The sequence below is a fragment of the Pogona vitticeps genome, chromosome 6, assembly GCF_051106095.1.
Source record: "Pogona vitticeps strain Pit_001003342236 chromosome 6, PviZW2.1, whole genome shotgun sequence".
NCBI lineage: Eukaryota > Metazoa > Chordata > Lepidosauria > Squamata > Agamidae > Pogona > Pogona vitticeps.
In genome coordinates this window covers 22489314-22509602 of record NC_135788.1, presented here as the reverse complement: position 1 = coordinate 22509602, position 20289 = coordinate 22489314, and the positions used below count along the sequence as shown (strand labels likewise).

Below are 20289 nucleotides of genomic sequence, written 5' to 3'. Positions count from 1 at the left end.
TATGTAACACTAAAAGAAGTATCAGATAAGCTCAGTGACTTTTACATGTTCAAGAGTGATTAGAGACAACCTCTTGAGAGGAAACCACAACTGCAAATAACTAAGTCCCAATGTCAAATTCCTAAACCTGGCAACCCTTCAAATGATTGGATGTCAACTCTCATCATTGCTAGCCAACATGACCAATGGCCAAAACACAATGTCTAGCATCTTCTTGGAAAAAATGCATGGCACGGGAATCATGTGAGCGGTTTGCAACCTTTAATGACGTGTTCTTTGTGCAACTGGTTTCACAAACAGTGTACCACTGGTCATGCAATAGATGAACGCAAGCAGATGCAGACCATTTATACAATTAACACTGCATTGGATTCTGACCATTATGTATATTTTACATTAAGAACACTTAAAATGTTCGTTAGTTATTCATAGTTAGTGTCCCTCAGTCTAACCTATTTTGCACAATTGTAAATACAGAAGGACAGAACACCTTATACAACTATCAACATCATTAAGGATGAACAGCAAAGGTAAGTGTAGGATAATGTCACCCATAGCCAATAGGTAACTTCTACAGAGGCTCTGCAAAGTTATGGATTATTCTTTAGAAAGAGACAAAAGGGATGAAAACATTAAGATATACTCACTTTAAATTAAAGAAAACAATCCTGTTATCACTGATGACTTGCTCAAGCAAAAAGATTTACAGGATGCTTCTACAGAGTGCATAGACCTTTGACAAACTTTTAAGAAAACTGAGATCAAGAAGGCAAACTACAACCAAGCCTCCACTAGCCATGCAGGTCACAGAGGCAGAGGTGGTTCCTACAGTATGCTGGGAAAAATCCTACAAGATTTGATATATTTCCCCAAAAATCAGCACCTTGTTCTATGCCTAGCACACCACCGGAAGGCAGTATTGGTTTAATATACCCCACTAACCTGAAATGATCAGGAAGAAGGGCGCCAACATGAAGCACAGAGTCAAGCTATCAACTGTTTTGATCTGGGTAAACCAAGACACCTTGTACCAGAACAGGAATAAAGAGAAGCCTGCATGTGTTTGTTTAGACAAGCATGCTGGGCTTTAGCACAGCAACATGACATTTTCCGGGATTATCATCAAGTGTGTTCAAGGCATTTCACTTTAGATCAACTATGATTTCAGAATGATCCCTTAAGGACTGACATTAAGATGAGTTAACTCTGCAGGGAGAAAACTCCCAGAGCAAATTAAACAAATTCTATCAAAAATTCTTGAACATTCACAATCCTGTATGCAAAAGCTACGCAAAGGCTGCAAATACACATAACGGTTCATCTCATATGTGCCACCACCTGATATTTTTCAAAAGACACTGTCTATTAAGTAGTTTTCCCTCTGATAGATGGCTGCTTTTTTATCCCCAGTACAATATACAAACCATTTACTCCAACACAGCCCTTTTATTGCCCAACAGGGTTTGAAAGAATTGTAAAATACCAGATTATCCTAAAATACAGATCATCACCCTATCATACACTTCTTCATACTTATTTCACATATAGCTGATATTTAGCTCAGCACCAGCAAATATTCCACTTAATCCTCTTTTCTGAATTCATATTAATAAGCTATTATTCAATGTTGACTGAATGTTAATTAGACCACAACTCCCATAGTGCAGGATGATAAGACCTGCAAGTCCAACAGTACCTAGACTGGCATGCATTCTCCATTCCTGGTCTACTCTGATGACTGGGGTTTTCCATCATTTTCATCTGGGATCTTCTCAAGTGCTTGGTGCCAGACTTTGTTTTTTTAAAGCAATCCTAAACACTGAACCTCAGATCTTCTATGCACATTCTATCACAGAACTTAAGAAAAAATTCTCAACTGAGAAAAGATAAATGAATCCCTCCAAACTCTTCCAGTGTTCATCTCTGCCTCCTGAAATTTAAGTACAGGTAGTGAGGAATATTTTCAATGAAGATAGTTTATTTGACAGAGATATGATCCAGTAGGAACTGGATTTCAATATCAACCCAACAAAAAAAATCAAACTGAGGCTACCATTTCACTCGGACAACCTTTTCCCCCACCTGAATATTCTCCTTATAGCTTGCCCTGTTTAAAAATCCATTTGCATTAACAAGGAAAGCCAAGAAAAGAATCTATTGGGCTTGGTGTCTTGATAAACCATATAGTGATAAACCCTGTATTTTCAACGACTGATGACAGAACTCTATTCACAATAAATCAATGTTCACTGTTCACTCAAGGGTGACATAGCTGCAAGAAGAAAAGAGGTCAACTCTTCAAAGAGAGATAAATTGAGTCCTCTGTACATTAGCTATAATAATAGCTGACTCCCCAACTTTAAACCTGTCTTGATATAGAAAGCTGTAGCCACTGCAGTCAGTGTACTTTAATTGACATACTGGGTGAAGTCAGTCCTCCTTAGGTCACTTTTCCACAGAAATTAAAAAATAAATAAATAAGGAGTGGAAAAAGACAAAGCAATTGTAGAATTAACACAGATTGATGTACCTAAAGGGTTAGAAGTCTATGGGAATTTCATATTTTCTACAGGATTTTCCACAGAATTCCATTAAGTGATTCCTTTATTTGTGGTTTTTTTTGGTGTTTTCCCCTTTCATTTAGCTTTTTTCTTCTATTCTTTCCTGTCAAATCACCTAGAAAATGTTTAGCATTGTGAGGGCTGCTATCAGAAGCCCATCAGAATATCCAGGAACACCTCTAACTTCAAGTTTATCCAATGAGTTTAAAATCAAAAGGAGATGTAAACGCTTCCTACTCTGACCTGCTGGCTTGATATGCCTCCATATATATATTTACAAGTCCTCTGTATTTACAACAGATGGAAAATCTTCCATCATGACTTTGCCAAATGGTGGAAAATTAAAATGAAAGAATCCAAAAGAGCCAGTCCCTTTTGTGGTTTAACAAAAATACTAGTATACAGAAGACCCAAAATAAATAAAGTGTTCTTGGGAAAGAACCTAAAACAAATAATACCCAAATGTTTTCCTGATGCACATTTTTAAGATTTAATCCCATGCAAGAAAGAAATAATAATAATCAAACTGCTTTGATGACATATGTGCTCTTAAATAATCTATGTTACAGATTTTAATAGCAACATTATATATATATAACAGCAATTAGACCTATTCACCAATTAGCTGCTTCTCTAAATGTTCAGCAGTTCTCCAGCTTTAACAGTAGAAATAATTCAAGTAATTTAGATCATAATTTCTAGCCACCTAAGAAACAAACAAACAAACAAACAAAAATAATGTAGTACTTGGAAATTTCTAGTAATACCTCCTTCTGCTCCATAACTACCAGCAGACCTTAACTACAGCCAATACAGAGATGAAGACCAATTCATAATGCATTCTAATTAAGTCCTCCTGCTTCCTGATGAGTAAATTTGCTTTCACTCCCTGATCTGTTCTTTTAATCAAACAGGCATCCTTCCCCTCCCCCCCTGTTTATACGCAGATTCCCAAGGAAGCAAAAGAAAAGCATCAACAAAAAGTTCAACCTATGAAAGAAAAAAAATCAAACTTGTCAAAATAAGATTTGGCACAGAGAGCTAAAGCTGAGACGTTTGGGACAGGGAAGTTAAAAGTAGGTGGCAAGGAAAAACAATGGCAGGGTATGCTATTCACCTTTTACTGGGTAGAATGCAGTGTCACTGAAGGCTCAGTGGCCTTTACAAGCATACCATTAAAAAAAAGGGCAAGGAAAGTGACTGAAACTATGGTAGACTGGCTTTCCCATCTTTCTCACTGGAGATTCATTAGCCTGCCTTGATGCAAGTTTTCAGAGTATTAAAACTCTCTGACAACTACCCTGGTGGAGTGACTCTATGGGATCTTGCTGTATTCTAATATCCAAGGCCCTTTATTTGAGGCAAGTCACTCCATGCAAGAGAAAATTCCATTATCACAATCCTCAAATTTCTATTGCTTAGGAAAGGTGACACCTGTTGAGTTAGCAATTTAAAACTGAATGATAGTGATCTCCTTGATGAAATGTCAAATTATGCCGAATGGCCTCTGGTACTGTATATTTTAAAGTGCTGACAATGGACACACTTAGCCATATGTAACTTGCAACATAATGAATGAGAGAACACTAAAAAACATTCAACAGTAGAAGTGAGCTCAGTTTTTAAATTTGGTTTATACCCCTTCCTTCCTCAGAGGAGTCCAAAGTGGTTAACAAGCTGCTTAAACTACAATTAAATCCTCTAACTTGAGATTCTGCTAGAATCCTAGCGAATGCTTTTTAGAGGGAGAGTGCATTGGCCTATAAATACATTGAAATATAAATAATTAAGCTACCCTAAATCACCTCTACACTGCCAAGATGCTGTTTCTTAGTGCTTTTTTAAAAATCAAGGAAATGGCTACATTATTTCTGAAAACTTGGTTTGACATTTTGCATTATTGCTGCCATCATCCATCCAACAGAATTACAAACCAGAACTACAAGGACCACAACTCAAGCCATTAAAAAGAACCATCTACATTCACTCTTCAGAGGATTCTCTCTGCCTGGGAGCTGGTTAATGGAGCCAGTTAACTCATCCTGCCAGCTACTTATATCATCAACACATAGGAACAGATCAACACAGTGAAGCATAGATGCTTCACAAGGGAACATGGGACAATGTGAGACATTTTCACTCAACCCAGAACAGTCATCCTACCCATCTAGGGTCCTGGAAGACCCTGGCGTAGTATGGATATAGTGAGTACGCAGTGAACAAACACAGTTTGTGTCACTGCACAACGTTGTTCCTGATTATGGGATTCATCCGTTAAAGGCACCAGTCTTGGCTACAAGCATCCTCATTTTGTGGAGGTCAAGCTAAGAAGAAATCATTTAAAGCTGGTAGATTTCATCACTGAATGAGACCAAACAGATCAGATGGTTTCCTAAAATACTGTATGCAGAAAGCAGCCTGGAGACAGACCACAAGGGCAACAGGAAAAGAACTGCAACATGGAATTATGACTGGGTATCTATCACTCCCAGTTCCAACATGGTTATGGGAATGTCAGTTTCTCAGTACATAGGTGAACTCTGCTGAGGAAAGAACAATTCAGTTAATACGCTACAGCTATTTTCAGCAACTGGTCAAAATGGGCTTTAACGAAACAGAAATGGACACATATATGTTTCATTTCAACATTACACGCAGACTCTTTTTAAGGTTCTGATTCAGCAAATTTCTATATGAGAATATTTGTGTTCTGGAAGAGAGGAAGGAACAAAACAGACAATAAGTGGAGCAAGATGTGAGCATCAGGTGCCTGCTCGTTGCAAAAACAGCTAAGCACCATAAATGAAAAACTATATAATTGTATATGTTTTCTATATATGCAGAGCACAGCATGCGAAAGGTACTGTGTGGGAGATCACAGCATGGGCAACCTCCGAATGCTCTTTTGTGGGCAAAGGAATTTAACAGAGCCAAAGGGAGAGAAAACCAACTTTCCTGGGGGCTCTTTCGTCATGGGTCACATATCCCAGCTGAGTCCACCAAGGATAAGCCATGCATGCCGCTGGCACGGAAGAAAGGGGAACAGGAGAGAGAGAGAGAGAGAGAGAGAGAGAGAGAGAGCGCAAGGGGAAAGGCATCAAGGGCAAAAACCAGGCCCAGTGGCAAGCAGTGGCACAAGACAACAGCTGCACCTGGTAGGCCATACAGGAAGGAAGGGGGGACACCATGAGGGCACCAGAGTGGTCCAGATAGGCGGGGTATAAATCAAATAAATAATAAATGATTGGGGGGGGGAGGACCAGAGAACCAATTTGACAAGACTTGAAGGCAGGGGAGGCAAAGGTCTGCCAGATGGTCTTCCATCCCCTCTTTCTACCCCTCCCCCTTTCCATTATTTTAAGAAGATGCCCCCCCCCAATTCCAGGCACATACAGTAGACAGCAACACTCTCCCTCTTTATGGCTGTTTTTTAAGGTCCACTGCAAGGAAAAGGGCACCAACCGCTTGACTCCTTCAAGGATCACCCCCAGAAAGGAAAGGATCCCTCGGCTTCCCCTCCCCCCCAAAAAAAACCCCACACGTATATGGGCCACTCGGGGGAATGGTGAGAGGAAACGGGGTGGGAGTGTGTGTGTGGTGGTGGGGGGGAAGAGGACGGGCACGCAGCGCCCATCACCGTGTGGCATCTGGGGCGCTCGCGGGGGAAGCGAGGCGAGTGGAGGGGGGGGGCGCGGCACCTCTGCGCCAGGAAAAGGGCGAAATGGGAAAAGGGGGGAGGAAGGAAAGAGGGGCGGGGGGACGGGAGGCAGAGCGGCCGAAGGAGAGGGAAGGCGGGGAGCGAGCAGGGGGGAAAAAAGAGCCCCGCTCGGAAGCACAAAGCCCAGGCAGTAACAAAAGCCTCCAGGCAGCTCCGGAGCCCGTCGCCCCGACGCCGCGGCAGCCCCGGCCGCTTCCTTCGGCGCGGCCCCGGCGGGCGCCGCCCCCCTCCTTCGCCCACGAAGCCTACACCTCGCCCCCCCCCCGCCCTACCCTTCTGGGCCCCGGCCCCCAATGCAGCCTCTCCCCCCCCCCAAACGAGAACCCCTGCACGGGGAAACCGGGACGGGGAGGGGGCCCGACCGGGATGGAGAGAAGGGGGTGGGGGGGGGCTTTGCCTCACAAAAGCATGCCTCCCGCGCGCGCCTCGCCTCCTCTCTCTCTCCCCCCCCCCCCGCGCGCACCGACCTTGAGCCGCCCCGGGCGCTCCTAAGGTTTTGGTCACCGCTTTCCACACGTTGCAGCCCAGCAAGCAGAGCAGAAGCGCCGCCGCCGCCGCCGCCCGGCTCATTTTCGCCCGCCGTGGCAACAGCGGCCAGGGAAGAAGGAGGAGGAGGAGGAGGAGGAGGAAGAGGAGAAGGAGGAGAGGAGGGGGGGACTCGCCGGAGCCTGTGCCTGAGAGGAGGAGGAGGAGGAGGAGGAGAAAGAGCAGAGCCGCATCAGGGGCCGGCCCTCTCCGCACCTCCCTCTACCTTGCCTCCCGTTACCCCCCTCGCCCTCGCCGGGGGCTTCGGCAGCCTCGCTGCCCCGGCGCTGCTCCCCATTCTGCGGATGGGTGGGTGGGGGCTTCAAGGGGGAGCCTCTGCAGCGGGTGGGTCTCCCTATACTGTATACAGGCAGCCAGGCTCCTCCAGCAGCAGCAGCAGCAGCTATTTAACCCCTTCCCGGTCCCCCTTTTTCCCTCCCCTGCTCGTTGCTGGGAAGACTGGCCAGAGGTCCGAGCTCCACCTGCCGGCTGGCTTCAGGACTCGTTTCTGCCGGAACGGTTCAAAACGGGGGGGAAAAGTTTCATTTGCAGTTTGAGTGCCTTTCCTCTAGGAGCCCAAATCCTGTTGCTTTGAGTAGGCTTGTTTGAATCAATGGAACTTAACGGAATTGGCTCGCCAAATCCCCATTGGTTCTATGGCTTACTCTGGCGTAATTTAGGGTTATGTTAAACAACAGGATTTTGGCCAGAAAAGAAATAAGGGGACTCCAGGGCAAGTTGAAACCTTCTTTGTGGCTCCCACCATGTTTTCCATCAACATTCGGTAAAACAGTGGTTCCCAAACTTGGGTCTACATATGTTTTTGGACTAAAACTCTCAGCAGCCTTCACCACTAGCTGTGCTGACCAAGAATTCTGGGAGTTGTAGTCCAGTAACAGGTTGGGAGCCACTGCCTTAGAATTTCACTTTGATACAGTGGTGCCTTGCTTGACAGTTACCCCGCATGGAAGTCTTTTCCCCTAGACATTGACTTTTTGCGATCGCTGTAGTGATTCACAAAACAGTGATTCCTATGGGGGAATTTCGCTGGACAATGTTTGGGCCCTGCTTCGCAAACCAATTTTCACTAGATGACGATTTTGACAGCTTCATCCATGCTTGCAAAACAGGTGTTTTCAGGACCTAAACTTCGGAAGACAGCGATTTAAACAGCTGATCGGTGGTTCGCAAAGTGGCTTTCCAATGGCCGATCTTCACTAGATGACGATTCTTCCCCACTGGAACGCATTAAACAGGTTTCAATGCATTCCAATGGGGAAATGCTTTTCGCTAAACAGCTACTTCAGTGGAACGGATTATCATAGTCTAGCGAGGCACCACTGTATCTTGTTAGGTGCCAGTGAAAAACTTCTGTTTTGATTTGTTCAAACCTTGAGGAGCATTACATTCTGAAGATCTTATAACAAAACTCAGGTGCTGTCTTTGATTGTTTATGTCCATAATTCATATGCTGTTACTATGCAACTATGCTGTTTCAGTCAATGGTTATTTTAGTGGCCAGAATGGTGGAAAGAGAGGTTATAATTTTTTTTTCCTGTAAATAAAATATGCCAAACTCGACTTGAATCATTGCCATCACAACAACCTGTTATACACTCCTTAGGATAGTTTTAGAAGAGGTAGCCGTGTTAGCTTGTGCAAACATATCAAGCAAAATCCAAACAAACAAACAAAAAGGGATAGGCTTTCATACTTTGGGCACATCGTGGGAAGAGAAGACATACCAGAAAAGACAATAATAGTGGGAAAAATAGAAGACAGAAAGAAAAGAGGAAGACCCAGCACGAGATGGATTGATTCAATAAAGGAAGCCACAGCAGGGCTGTTCATGATACAGTAGGACTTTTGGGAAGTCATTTACATAATTATAGGGTTCCCATAACTCTGAAGTGAGTTGACAATACATAACACATGTGACATATCAGAAAAGTTTCCTTTTCCATAACAGGTAAAGGTTCCCCTTGACATTTAGTCCACTTGTGTCCGACTCTAGGGCGCGGTGCTCATCCCCGTCCCCAAGCCGTAGAGCCAGCGTTTGTCCGTAGACAGTTTCTGTGGTCACATGGCCAGCGCAACTAGACACAGAACGCTGTTACCTTCCCACCGTGGTGGTCCCTAGTTATCTACTCACATTCTAGTGTGGTCTAGGGGTTAGCATGCTAGAGATAGGTTTTGAAGTTCAAGTCTCCACCAAATTATATCCATATAGATGAGCACGTAGAAATATCCAAACTATTTCATGCTCACCTCAAGGTAACTTCTTATTCACCATCTTTCTGGAACAAAAGCAGAAATTTGCCCATCAGCTACCAAACAGAACAATATGTGATCATTTTGTACATAAGCTCCAGATTGTGAGTCAGTCTGTCTGTATCAGGAAAGTAGAGAGGCTTTTTACAGCCAGGATGAGAATCGCTTGCCATGGTGATTCATCAGTTTTGTGATCATTTCCTCTTCTTCATTCTTTAGACAAATATTGCCAAACTCTTTGTAAAAATAGCCCCCTCTCAAAAAAAATTCTTTCTCTTCCTTCACATACATGGTTTGGAACCAAATTAGTTGAAAGTCTGCTACTGTACACTCAGTGGTGTAGCAGTACATTTGGAAGTGCAAGGTGGTGATCATGACAGTCCCCATAGTCAGCTTCCCCACCCCTATCCATAAGGGGAGTTAAAAAGTGCAGGCAACTAGATCAGTCTGTATCAACAAAGGAAAACCAGGCATTGTGTCAAGTTAATGGTTCCTAACTGCCCATTCAAGACCAAATCACCCTCAAATACTTCGCATTACAACTAAGAGCAGCTTGCAAAAATATACTGTTCCTGGGAAAATCCATTTCTCTCCCAACAATGGCCGGGATCACAGCTAAATTCAGAAGGAACATGAAAGTGTGGAAGACTGGATGAGGGCACATTCTCTACTATTCAGAAAGACCTCAGACTTTGACTCTGACCACTGACTCTACTACCATGGGGTCTCTACTTAAGAACTTAATCCGTATTGGAAGGTGGTTCTCAAGTTGAAAAGTTCTTATGTTGAATCTGCATTTCCCATAGGAATGCATTGAAAACCATTTAATCCGTATCTGCTCTTTTCCGTCCATAGAAACTACAGTGGAACCTCTACTTAAGAACTTAATTCGTTTTGGAATGGTGTTCTTAAGTTGAAACGTTCTTAAGTTGAAGCAAAATTTCCCATAGGAATGGACTGAAAACCAATTAATCCGTTCTGGCTGTTTTTTTGTTATGTAGAGGTGCGTTCGTACATTGAAGCATTAGTTCCCATAGGAACTAATGCAAAGCTGGTTAATACGTACTCTACCACTAGGGGGAGAATTTTTTTTTTAACCTAAGATGACCTAAGGTTAAAAAAAGAGCAGGAAAGGTTTTTTTTCCTGTTCTTATCTTGGATTTCTGTTCTCAAGTAGAAGCAAAATTTAGCAAATGGAGCTGTTCTTAAGTTGGATTGTTCTTAAGTAGGGACGTTCTTAAGTAGAGACCCCACTGTACATTGCTGCTGGTAAACACCTAACCCTCAGATCAGTCACAAAAGCCCAGCTCATATGTCTGCCAGTAAATGGATTAGGTCAATGCATGTAAGATGTAGGGCCTTCTCTGAAGTGGTTCAGTTCTTATCCAACTATAAACAAGTATACAATGACCATAGTAAGTTACAGCTAGAATAGGCCCATTGAATCAATGGAATTTATAGAGTAAATTCACCAAATCTTCACTGATTCAATAGCCTATTCTAGTTCTGATTTACTACTGGATTTCCACCAGTTAGGAAATCCAGTAGTAGATGACAACTAATATAGACCCATAAATTGGTGGAAATTTGGTGACTGACCATCTGTGTCAGTTCCAACAACCAAATAGGTCTACTCTAGTTGCAACTTGTTAACACATGTCAACACTGTTATGTATTTTGGTTGCAAATGTGTCCTGTCTGTTCATTTTTGTGATAGTGTTGCAGAATCCAAGAGAAGACAGACATTGCCTTCTCTTTCAATCCCTCCTTTAAAATTGCCATTATTGTGGCTAAGATTGTGTAAGCAAGCAAAGTATTAATTGCAGAGAAAACAGATTGAAAAAGTTACAGCTTTGAACTCTTAATTCCCAGAATCCTCCTGTTAGCCTCATTTCTCTTTGTAAATGTTGCTAGAGAAGCAGGTGCTCTATAAGGCAGCCCATTGTTTGCTCTGCAGCAAGATGGTGGACACGGGTACAAACCAAAACAGAAAGCAGGTGTTAGGAAACCCAATGCCAGTCAATAATACTCTGATCCTCTAACATCAAGAGCAAGAGTAAGCTTCAAAGAAGATAAAACGAAGCAGTCAGGACTTGACAAAAGTGTAGTTAAGACTGAACTTCCATTGGATTATGGATCTTGATGAGTTGCGCTGCACTTTGTATGTTTGGTATGTTTGGAAACGGCCCAATGGGAAATAAGGGTTTCTGGTCCTTTACCCCTTTGTTCTGGTGCTGTCACACATATTCAGCCCGGATCACTGCTGGAAATGCTTCCTCAGAGACCCTTTACAACTGGAAAATTTATCCCCCTCCACGGGGAAAACAATTTTCCTCCCCTGTCTTACTGAAAAGGCACTCTGTTCTTAAAAGTCTGACTTTTTCAGCAAGTGTAGAGCTTGGAAAAGTTACGTACCTTTTCAGATGACAACTCTCAGTTGTGTGAGCCCAAAATATTTACATTGTACTTTTATATTACTAATTTTATTACTGCTGAGTCATATTTATTATTGCAGCATGTTGTTGCCTTGTGGCACCTTTAGGTCTCAGCAGATTTATTATAGTAAGAGCTTTCGTAGACTACAGTACATCACCAGATGCAGGAAATGTTATCAAATTAGAGATACTGTATATGAATGCATGCTTCAATAAGGACTATAAAAGTTGACAATTCCTACCCACCCCTATTTCCCATAATTGAGGATAAGACTTTATGTATCTCATTAAGTGCATTGTAGTTTTTGAGAGTTTGTGTGATTTTTAAAAATGTTATTTAAGGAACTGGTAGGCCTTTTGTGGTTTTGCTCCAATAAATCAAAATACTGTAGATGTTGTGCCATCAAGTCACTTTTGACTTATGACAACCCTGACAGAGATTTTGAGATGTGTGATATGTTCAAGGAAATGTTCACCATTGCCGCTGCTCCTTTGAATTTCCATGGCTGAGCAGGAATTTGAACCCAGGTCTCCTGAGTCCTAAGCTACAAACTGGCTCTCTAGCATGGATACTTCTCTAATATTTTTTTCTTGCTTTTCCCTTTGGAAGTCACTAGTTCACTGTTTTCTTTTGAGTTTGTACTGTGTACATTTTCTTAGGACGTGTATGTGGTGAGCAGGGAGGTTCTGCCTCCATGTCCTACTGGCCATCCATAATCCCTGCCAGGACTATGTGGTGGGCACAGAGTGGACCCCTCCCCAGAACACTATCCAGGAGTGAATGCCACACTAGAGGCAAAGGGGCAGAGACAGAAGCAAGGCAGAAAGAAGCCCATCCATGAAGCAGGGCATAGAAGGAAGCAAGAGGAGAAGTTGGGGGACATTGCAAGATGCGATGAGGAAGAGAGCAACAACGAGGATTGGGCAGATGCTCCTGAGTGGGGAAGTGAGCTGCACAATGTGGAGGTGTGGGTTTGGGGACTTCGTGATTCAGTCCTCTGTTGGCTAACTGGATCCTAGACTATTTGAAGGAGCTCTACCTGGAGGACTCCAGGACTTTAGCCCAGAAAAACTGAACTTAAACTCCAGGACAACAAACAGGTGCCAAAGGAGGGACAGGTCAGTTGAGAGGACTTGACCCCCGAACCACCATTGCTGCCTGCACAGAGAACAGCAGTTCCAATGGTTATGCCAGTTGGTGTGGGGCATAAGGGAAAGAAGAGAGTGAGAGTGAGTGCCTTGGACAATAGCCGATTTCCTGTTACTACCTGGGTGAAGAAACATTGTACATAGTTCACAATAGATGTTGTGTTTGGTGTTTGGATGTTGACCCTGAGCATTCTGTCAAGTAATGGATGACACAGGGGTGTCTTTCATGATTCCCGTTCTCCCAGACAAGGCATACCTCTTCTTTACACTGTGTTTACCAGAAGACAGGCTCATATCTTTTGATAAATAAATAACAAGACATGGAACAAAGAAGACAAAAGAGATGGCAGAGCAAGTGAATGAACCCATGTCTTTCACTGTTTGAACTGGCACATCAGAATATTTTAACTCATTCATAAATTTGTCTTTGAGCTTTTAAATACACCTTACTTGTACCAGCATTAAAATAAATAGAGTTCTACCACTGATAATCTGTTTTATAGTTATCTGATTAAAAAAAATCAAATAAATAACTTTAAAAGGAACAGTGGTGTTTTGAGCAAAGTTCAACATTGTGAGTTAAAATATTTTTGTGGCATATCTATACCTACAGTGGCATTTTAATGACCTCAGATATCTTATAAAACAGCACTAGTATCTTGAATAAATACAGTTCTGCCTTCAGTATGGTTAAGCTGCAATCCTATGTCAACGTAATAGAAATGAGTGGAACTTACTTCTGTGGAGATATAAACAGAATTGCAATGTTCATTCTTCATTTCAAATTCTATTCCTGGAGTAACGTGTTGCTTCTCTCAACACACTAAGAAGGTGTTTTGGCCCCCAAATTTTAAAGTTAAATAAGGGAGGGAAGTTGCTCCAAAATTAGATGAAGGATGGATGACATCTAGTAGTCATAGGTTAGCATACTAGGGTATAAAATATTGAAAAGGATAGACAGAATATGCATCATCCTTGAATGAATATTTATTTATTTATTTATTTATTTGATTTGATTTATACCCCGCCCATCTGGTCTACAAGACCACTCTAGGCGGCTTCCAACATCACATAAAGCAGTAAAATAACACAAAATATTACATAAGTCATAAAATAACAAATACAATACAAAGACCAATATGAAATAAATAAAGGAAAAATGAAAAAAGATCAGATATTAGCTGGAGGGAAGGCCTGAATATACAGCCATGTTTGTAATTGACTTTTGAAAGCACCCAGGATAGGGGCCGCACGAATCTCCAGAGGGAGGTGGTTCCAGAGGCGAGGAGCCATCGCCGAGAAGGCCCGGTTTCATGTCTTTTCCTTCCAGGCCTCTCTTGGCGTCAGGCCCCTCAAGCCTCAACTCCTGACTCGCACGAGTGATCCGGGTAGATCTGATCCTAAGGCTAACTTGTATCAGGCAGGGTAGAATATTTATGCTGTAATGAATGAAAGCAAACAAGGAAACTTTTCATAATAGCTTTTCAAGACCTATGGAGAACTGGAGCATAAAGAGCTCTCTGTAAGGTCACTGGGTGGACTCAAAGTTCCCCTTGGTTGATAGAAGGAGTTTCCTCTAATAGGAAACTTCCTGCAATGGTAGGTGTTATTCTGATTATGGTTATAAAAAGGCTCCTTCCATCAGAGAAGCACTTTCTGCTGAATGGAGGAAGCCTTTGATCCAACCCATTATCCTTATGTACTTGGTCATGAATTAGTATTGTTGTTCTGCTGAATGAAGGAAGCCTTTGATCCAACCTATTATCATGGGTCATGAATTAGTCCTGATGTTGTAATGCAAAGCTTTGGTAAACTCTTTCAACTCTGAATAGCTATGTATCTATTACAACAAGGTGAAGCTTATACTGTAGTTTGGCTAGAAAATCTATCAGAATGTAAGCCAAGCCCTGCAGGGCCAGAACAAAGTGAAGAAATTCTATTCCTGCCTGATATCTATGGGAAACTCGCAAGCAGGACATGAATGCAGCAGCATCCTCCCACTCATGCTCCACACCAGCCAGTCACTAAGGGAAAGCTTGCCTGAAGAGAAAGGTCTTAGCCTGCTTGTAGAAGGACACAAAAAATGGGAGGAGCTTAGCTTCCTACAGGAGGGAGTTCCAAAGCTTGGGAACAGCAACAGAGAAGGCCCTCTCCCATGTCCCCAAGAAATGCACCTGTGAAGGTGGCAGGATCCATAGAAATGCCTCTCCTGATTATCTTAACACTCAGGCAAGCTCATAAAGGGAGAGGCAGTCTTTGAAATAGCTTAGACCCAAGCTGTTTAGGGCTTTATAGTTTAGAATCAGCACATTGAATTGTTCCTGGAATTGGATTGTGAGACCTGTTGCCATCCAACAAGATCCATTAGCCAGTTGAAATCTTCCCTATTGTACAACATGATTCAATTTGAGTGTAATGATGAAAGCTACTTGCCTGATCTTTCTTTGAACATTCTAAGTAAGGATGGGGGTTTTTTTTGGCTTAAGGTCCAGCAAATCCTCTCAGCTGTTTTGAATAGCTGTTACAGTGACGTCCTGTATGATCAAACACATTGTATTTGTAGCACAGGTGCTGTAGATAAGGTCTATCATTATTCATCTCAGTGTCCTAGTAATATAATTCAAAGTGGAACTGGGTTTTATAAATAGAACACTAAACTAAATAATAGAGGATGGTCTACATCCCTCCACAAATGTAACCTCTTTGGTCAAACAATATTTATAAAGCAATTAATGCTTCTATTTCATCATCCCTGTTATTTTCCCTTCTAATCCCATGTATTTTTAATTTATTCACATTTTAAACATTATTGAACAATGAATATAGAAAGTGATATCTTTTGTTCCTGTGGCAGAAAACAAAATACATAATTGGGTAATATCTTTATTGCAGGGGCAAACAAAAAGTGGCTTTCCAAATGTTCTTGGGCTACAGCTCCCAGCATTCCTCACCATTGGATCTATTGGCTAATGCAGATGGAAGATGTAGTCCAATAACTTCCGGAGAGACAGAGTTGGCACGGTTGACACAGCGCAGAACACACAGTTACCTGATAAGGACAAGAAGCAATTGCATAAGTACTTTCATCCATTGTTTCGGAACTTCGTCAATATTTATTGGGTGAGTATATAGCAGTGTATAAAGAGAAATGGGTGTCCCTCAGCATCTGATTGTCCAAGACAGCTGGATAGCTCAGTGATTTAGGTATCTGGCTGCAGAGCTAGAAGCTGAGAGTTCAGTTCCCTCCTGAGAACAGAGCCAGCCTTGTGTGGCCATGGGTAAACTGCACAGACCCAGGGCACCTCAAAATGGTAAAGTACTTCTGAGTATTCTCTACCTAGAAAACTCTGAGAAGGATTACCATAAGTCAGAATTGACTCTACAGCACATGATGATGATGATTAAACTACATTTGCATTTGAAGACAATATAAATGGAATGCTTAGATGTTGCTAGTAGTTCAACCAACCAAGCAGCAGATGGTGATGGTGTACTTTCAAGAGATTTCAAATAATGCAATGGCATTTTATAAATACGCAAAGTTTTTATTAGTATTACTGCTTCTACTAGTAGTGGTTTAATACAGAGGACATTTTTCTTCTGGTAAATAATAATTGTTGAAAACATTTACCTTTTGGGGGAATAAGTGTTTGCTTTGGCAGCTATGAGTGCATGTTCTCTCCTTCTCTTTGATTCTTTCCCTCTCTTTTTCTCCCCTTTAAATTTTTTGACTGATTGTGAAATGGAGCTTTCCCTTCCTCCCAAAGGTAAATGAGACCTTTGAAGCCCCTGGATCACAGAAGTGTCAAGGGTTTCTCTTTGTGATATGATAAATACCGAGTCTTAAAATGAAAACAGAACAGCAAGAACTCCAGCACAATTTAAAAAAAACAACATTCCAGATAGAGGAGCTAATGAAAAGAAGCAACAGCAGAGAGAACAGAGGAAAGTATTTTTACCTCCATATAGCCATAAGGAATCAATTTTGCCCCATTAAATCATGGAGAAGGAAGCATTATGACAGCAGAATAGAATGCAAATTTTCAACATAAGACATTACGGTTCCAGGTCAAAGATGCATAACCTGCAGCCCAGTGGCTTTAAGAGCACTCCAGTGCAGTCTGATACCAATTCACCCTCCTTCTGATTTAGGAGCATTTTCTTACAGATTACCCTTCCCTTTCTGCTGCTGACAGGGAGAAGGAGAGCAATAGTATTAAGACCCCTAGGGTTGGAGAGAAAGTCCAACTTTCCTTCTCTGTAAGGAAATCTGACCATGGGAATGGGTGTATGCTTCCAGTCCCAAAGCCAGGGCCGTAAGTAGTCTTGCTAGAACTGTGTACCCTTGCTTTGCACTAGTTGTTTCTAGCGTTGGTTCCCCAGATGTTCTTGGACTACAGCTTTCAGAAATCCTGGCCGGCACCGCTAGTGGTGAAAGCTTCTGGGAGTTTTCATCTAAGAAGATCTGGGGATTCACAGGTGGGAACCATTGCTTTAAAAAGAGTGTAGCTTTAATGCAGGTTCAGCTCGCACACATTAAGGTAAATGTGTTCGCCCTGCTATCATTTCTTTCATCATGGAAGTGTGACAGTCTGAAGAGGAGGTGGCTCTGTCGCCTCTCCACAGCAGCCAACCCCCCCCAAAAAAACCATAGTTTGGGCTCACGTAGAGGGGCTACTTGAGTACCTGCCTTTCCATTTCTGTAACTAAAGGGGTGACTAAAGGGTGGGTGCAGAGCTAGTGTGTTCCCTTTAGCATTGTCGGCTCCATATAATCTATGGCATGACTGCATAGGGCTTTTCAATATGGATAGGGGAGAGATATGATTTGAAATTTAGGTATGCCGAGTGGGGGGAGCATGTCGTCCACTCTGACTAGAGCAAGTCTCAGCCCCTACCTATTCCTGCCCTGCTCCTTCCTTCACAGGGATAGATTTGGTCTCACTCAGGAGCCTTGATTCATGGGATCGATGTTGGATCTTGGAACAGAATTTCTGTTGGTGCCATAGAAGCAGCATAAAAGAGCAGCTTCTGAGCATGCACAGAGCTCCTTCTTGCTCTCTCACTATTTAGATTTTCAAAAGATAGCAAAATAAAGAACGGAATGCCACCCCTTCAACATGCCTCATGAGAAATACCCAGAACACAGTGACAAGACTGACTAATAACAATATATTATGTTTCAATAACGGAATGAGAGAGATCCTAATATCTTAAAGAGAATTACCCGCTAACTCCAATTATGCAGACATTCATCTGCACATGTATACTCAGTCCTAATCATGTAGCTTCAAAAAACCTAAGATCAGGGCCACTGGTCCCATCACCTCCTGGCAAATAGAAGGGGAAGATATGGAGGCAGTGATGGATTTTACTTTCTTGGGTTCCATGATCACTGCATATGCTGACAGCAGTCACGAAATTAAAAGATGCCTGCTTCTTGGGAGGAAAGCGATGACAAACCTAGACAGCATCTTAAAAAACAGAGACATCATCTTGCCGACAAAGGTCCACATAGTCAAAGCTATGGTTTTTCCAGTAGCGATGTATGGAAGTGAGAGCTGGACCATAAAGAAGGCTGACCGCTGAAGAACTGATGCTTTTGAATTGTGGTGTTGGAGGAGACTCTTGAGAGTCCCCTGGACTGCAAGGAGAACAAACCTATCAATTTTGAAGGAAATCAACCCTGAGTGCTCACTGGAAGGACAGATGCCGAAGCTGAGGCTCCAATACTTTGGCCATCTCATGAGAAGATAAGACTCCCTGAAAAAGACCCTGAAGTTGGGAAAGTGTGAGGGCAAGATGAGAAGGAGACAACAGAGGACGAGATGGTTGGACAGTGTCATCGAAGCTACCAACATGAATTTGACCCAACTCCGGGAGGCAGTGGAAGACAGGAGGGCCTGGCATGCTCTGGTCCATGGGGTCACGAGGAGTCGGACATGACTTAACAACTAAACAACAACAGTCATGTAGCTTAATAATAATAAGCATGTGTTGTCCAATCAATTCTGACTTACAATGACCCTTTTCAGGTTTCTCCAGGTAGGGAATACTCAACAGTGGTTTACCCATTCCCTTCTTTTAGGGGTGCCCTGAGGTTGTGCAGCTTGCCCAAGGCCACACAGGTTGGCTCTGCTCGCAGGAGGCAAAGCAGGGAATTGAGCTCCCAACCTCTGGCTCTGCAGCCAGATACCTAAACCACTGAGCTATCCAGCCAGCATACCAGTTTTTAAAAACATAGCTTACCAAGCTTTTAAAAAGAAATAATAAAAAATCGGCAAAGCCAAGGTAGTATGAGGGACTCTCAGAAGCCCCTCACTTCATACTACCACCCCAAAATGCAAATAAGAGGTTGATCCAACTTGACCCCCCCACCCCAGCATCTAACTAGGGCTACAGACTATGCCAGGTAATTCTCCCATGTTTTCTCACTGCTTCATCTCTGTTTTCGTTACATATAAAAATTCACTAATGTTCCCCTTTGGAGAGTGACATGGCTTTTTTCTGGAGTCCTCATGGGCCAAATTCAGACCCTCTGTGGCCTGCAAGCCTCCTCTGTCTTTCGGAGCAGGTTTAGCAGTAGCTCGCTACCTGCTGGGGAAAACAGAACAATCCAAAGCATGGTGTTTTTAGTTTGATTCCCCCCCCCCTTGAAATCTGAAACAGTCACTTTATGACTGGTCAACAACTGTATAGGTAATCTTTCCAAAAATACAGCTGTGCAGATCCTCACATATGCAGCTCTGCACGAAACTCATGGATGAACAGAACCACGCATAGCCCAAAAAGTTAATTCTATTTCTGATTTCAAAAGCAGTGTCTTTAGGTATGTATGTTTCTTTGGAGCAGTATAATGAAGTCAAGGGTAGCCAAAAAGGCATTTTCTCCTCCTAGTTCTGTGGAGCACATTATTTCTAAACCCTAAAGGAGAACTACAAGTCTGACCCACTCCCATATATGGACGTATTCAAGTCAAAGGAGGCTTCACTGGAACATGATGATTTTCCTTTTGGAATCAGCAATTTAGAAATGTTCAGAAATGAAAGACTGAGAAATATAAAAAGCAGAACAATTGAACAATATCCCGTTCTATAAATAAAATATTGCTGTTTACTCCAAAGTTCAAGCGGAAGCCACATTTCCAAATACAGCATAAGGATTTGTTCTGTTCTTTTGTATAAATTTAGCCAATAACTTAGTGATCTCCCTTAAGGGCCCTGCCTCCTGATATACATTCCTTTCCTTGCTAAAAAAAATAAAAGTTCTCCAGAAAAAGAAGTTCAAAGCTTTCTGAATTACTGAGAAGAGCAAAAGGGCATCTAGAGGAAGGATTCTTACCACTACCAATTCACTCCATTCACTTACCACTCCAATTCACTTACCACTACCAATTCATAGGGTTGCCGTAAGTCATAGGCGACTTGATGGCACATAACAACCATTTGATCTACTGTAGGTCTACATTTAGCCATGGTAGTCTGCTGTAGCACAAGCGAAACCAGGCGTCTTGTAGCACCTTTGAGACTAGCTAGTTTTCATTTTTCACGTGTAGATCTGCATGGATTTCTGACCCCTGCAGTTCTGGCAATAAAAACAAATCTCAGAATTCTTTCATCCTGAGTGTTTAT

At 42.4% G+C, this 20289-nt stretch overlaps 1 protein-coding gene across 3 annotated transcripts in view; it reads right to left on the bottom strand.

Annotated features, from left to right (window-relative positions):
* FAM171A1 (family with sequence similarity 171 member A1) overlaps positions 1-6947 on the bottom strand; it is an 89692-nt gene extending 82745 nt beyond the window's left edge. For 2 of the 3 annotated variants that reach the window (XM_073003123.2, XM_073003124.2), the window contains exon 1: positions 6747-6947. In XM_073003123.2, coding sequence (XP_072859224.1) covers positions 6747-6849 — 103 coding nt within the window. In that variant the 5' untranslated portion in view covers positions 6850-6947. The remainder of the gene's footprint in view (positions 1-6746) is intronic. The other variant, XM_078378676.1, reaches the window with a different exon arrangement.
* Between the last annotated feature and the right edge of the window lie 13342 nt (positions 6948-20289).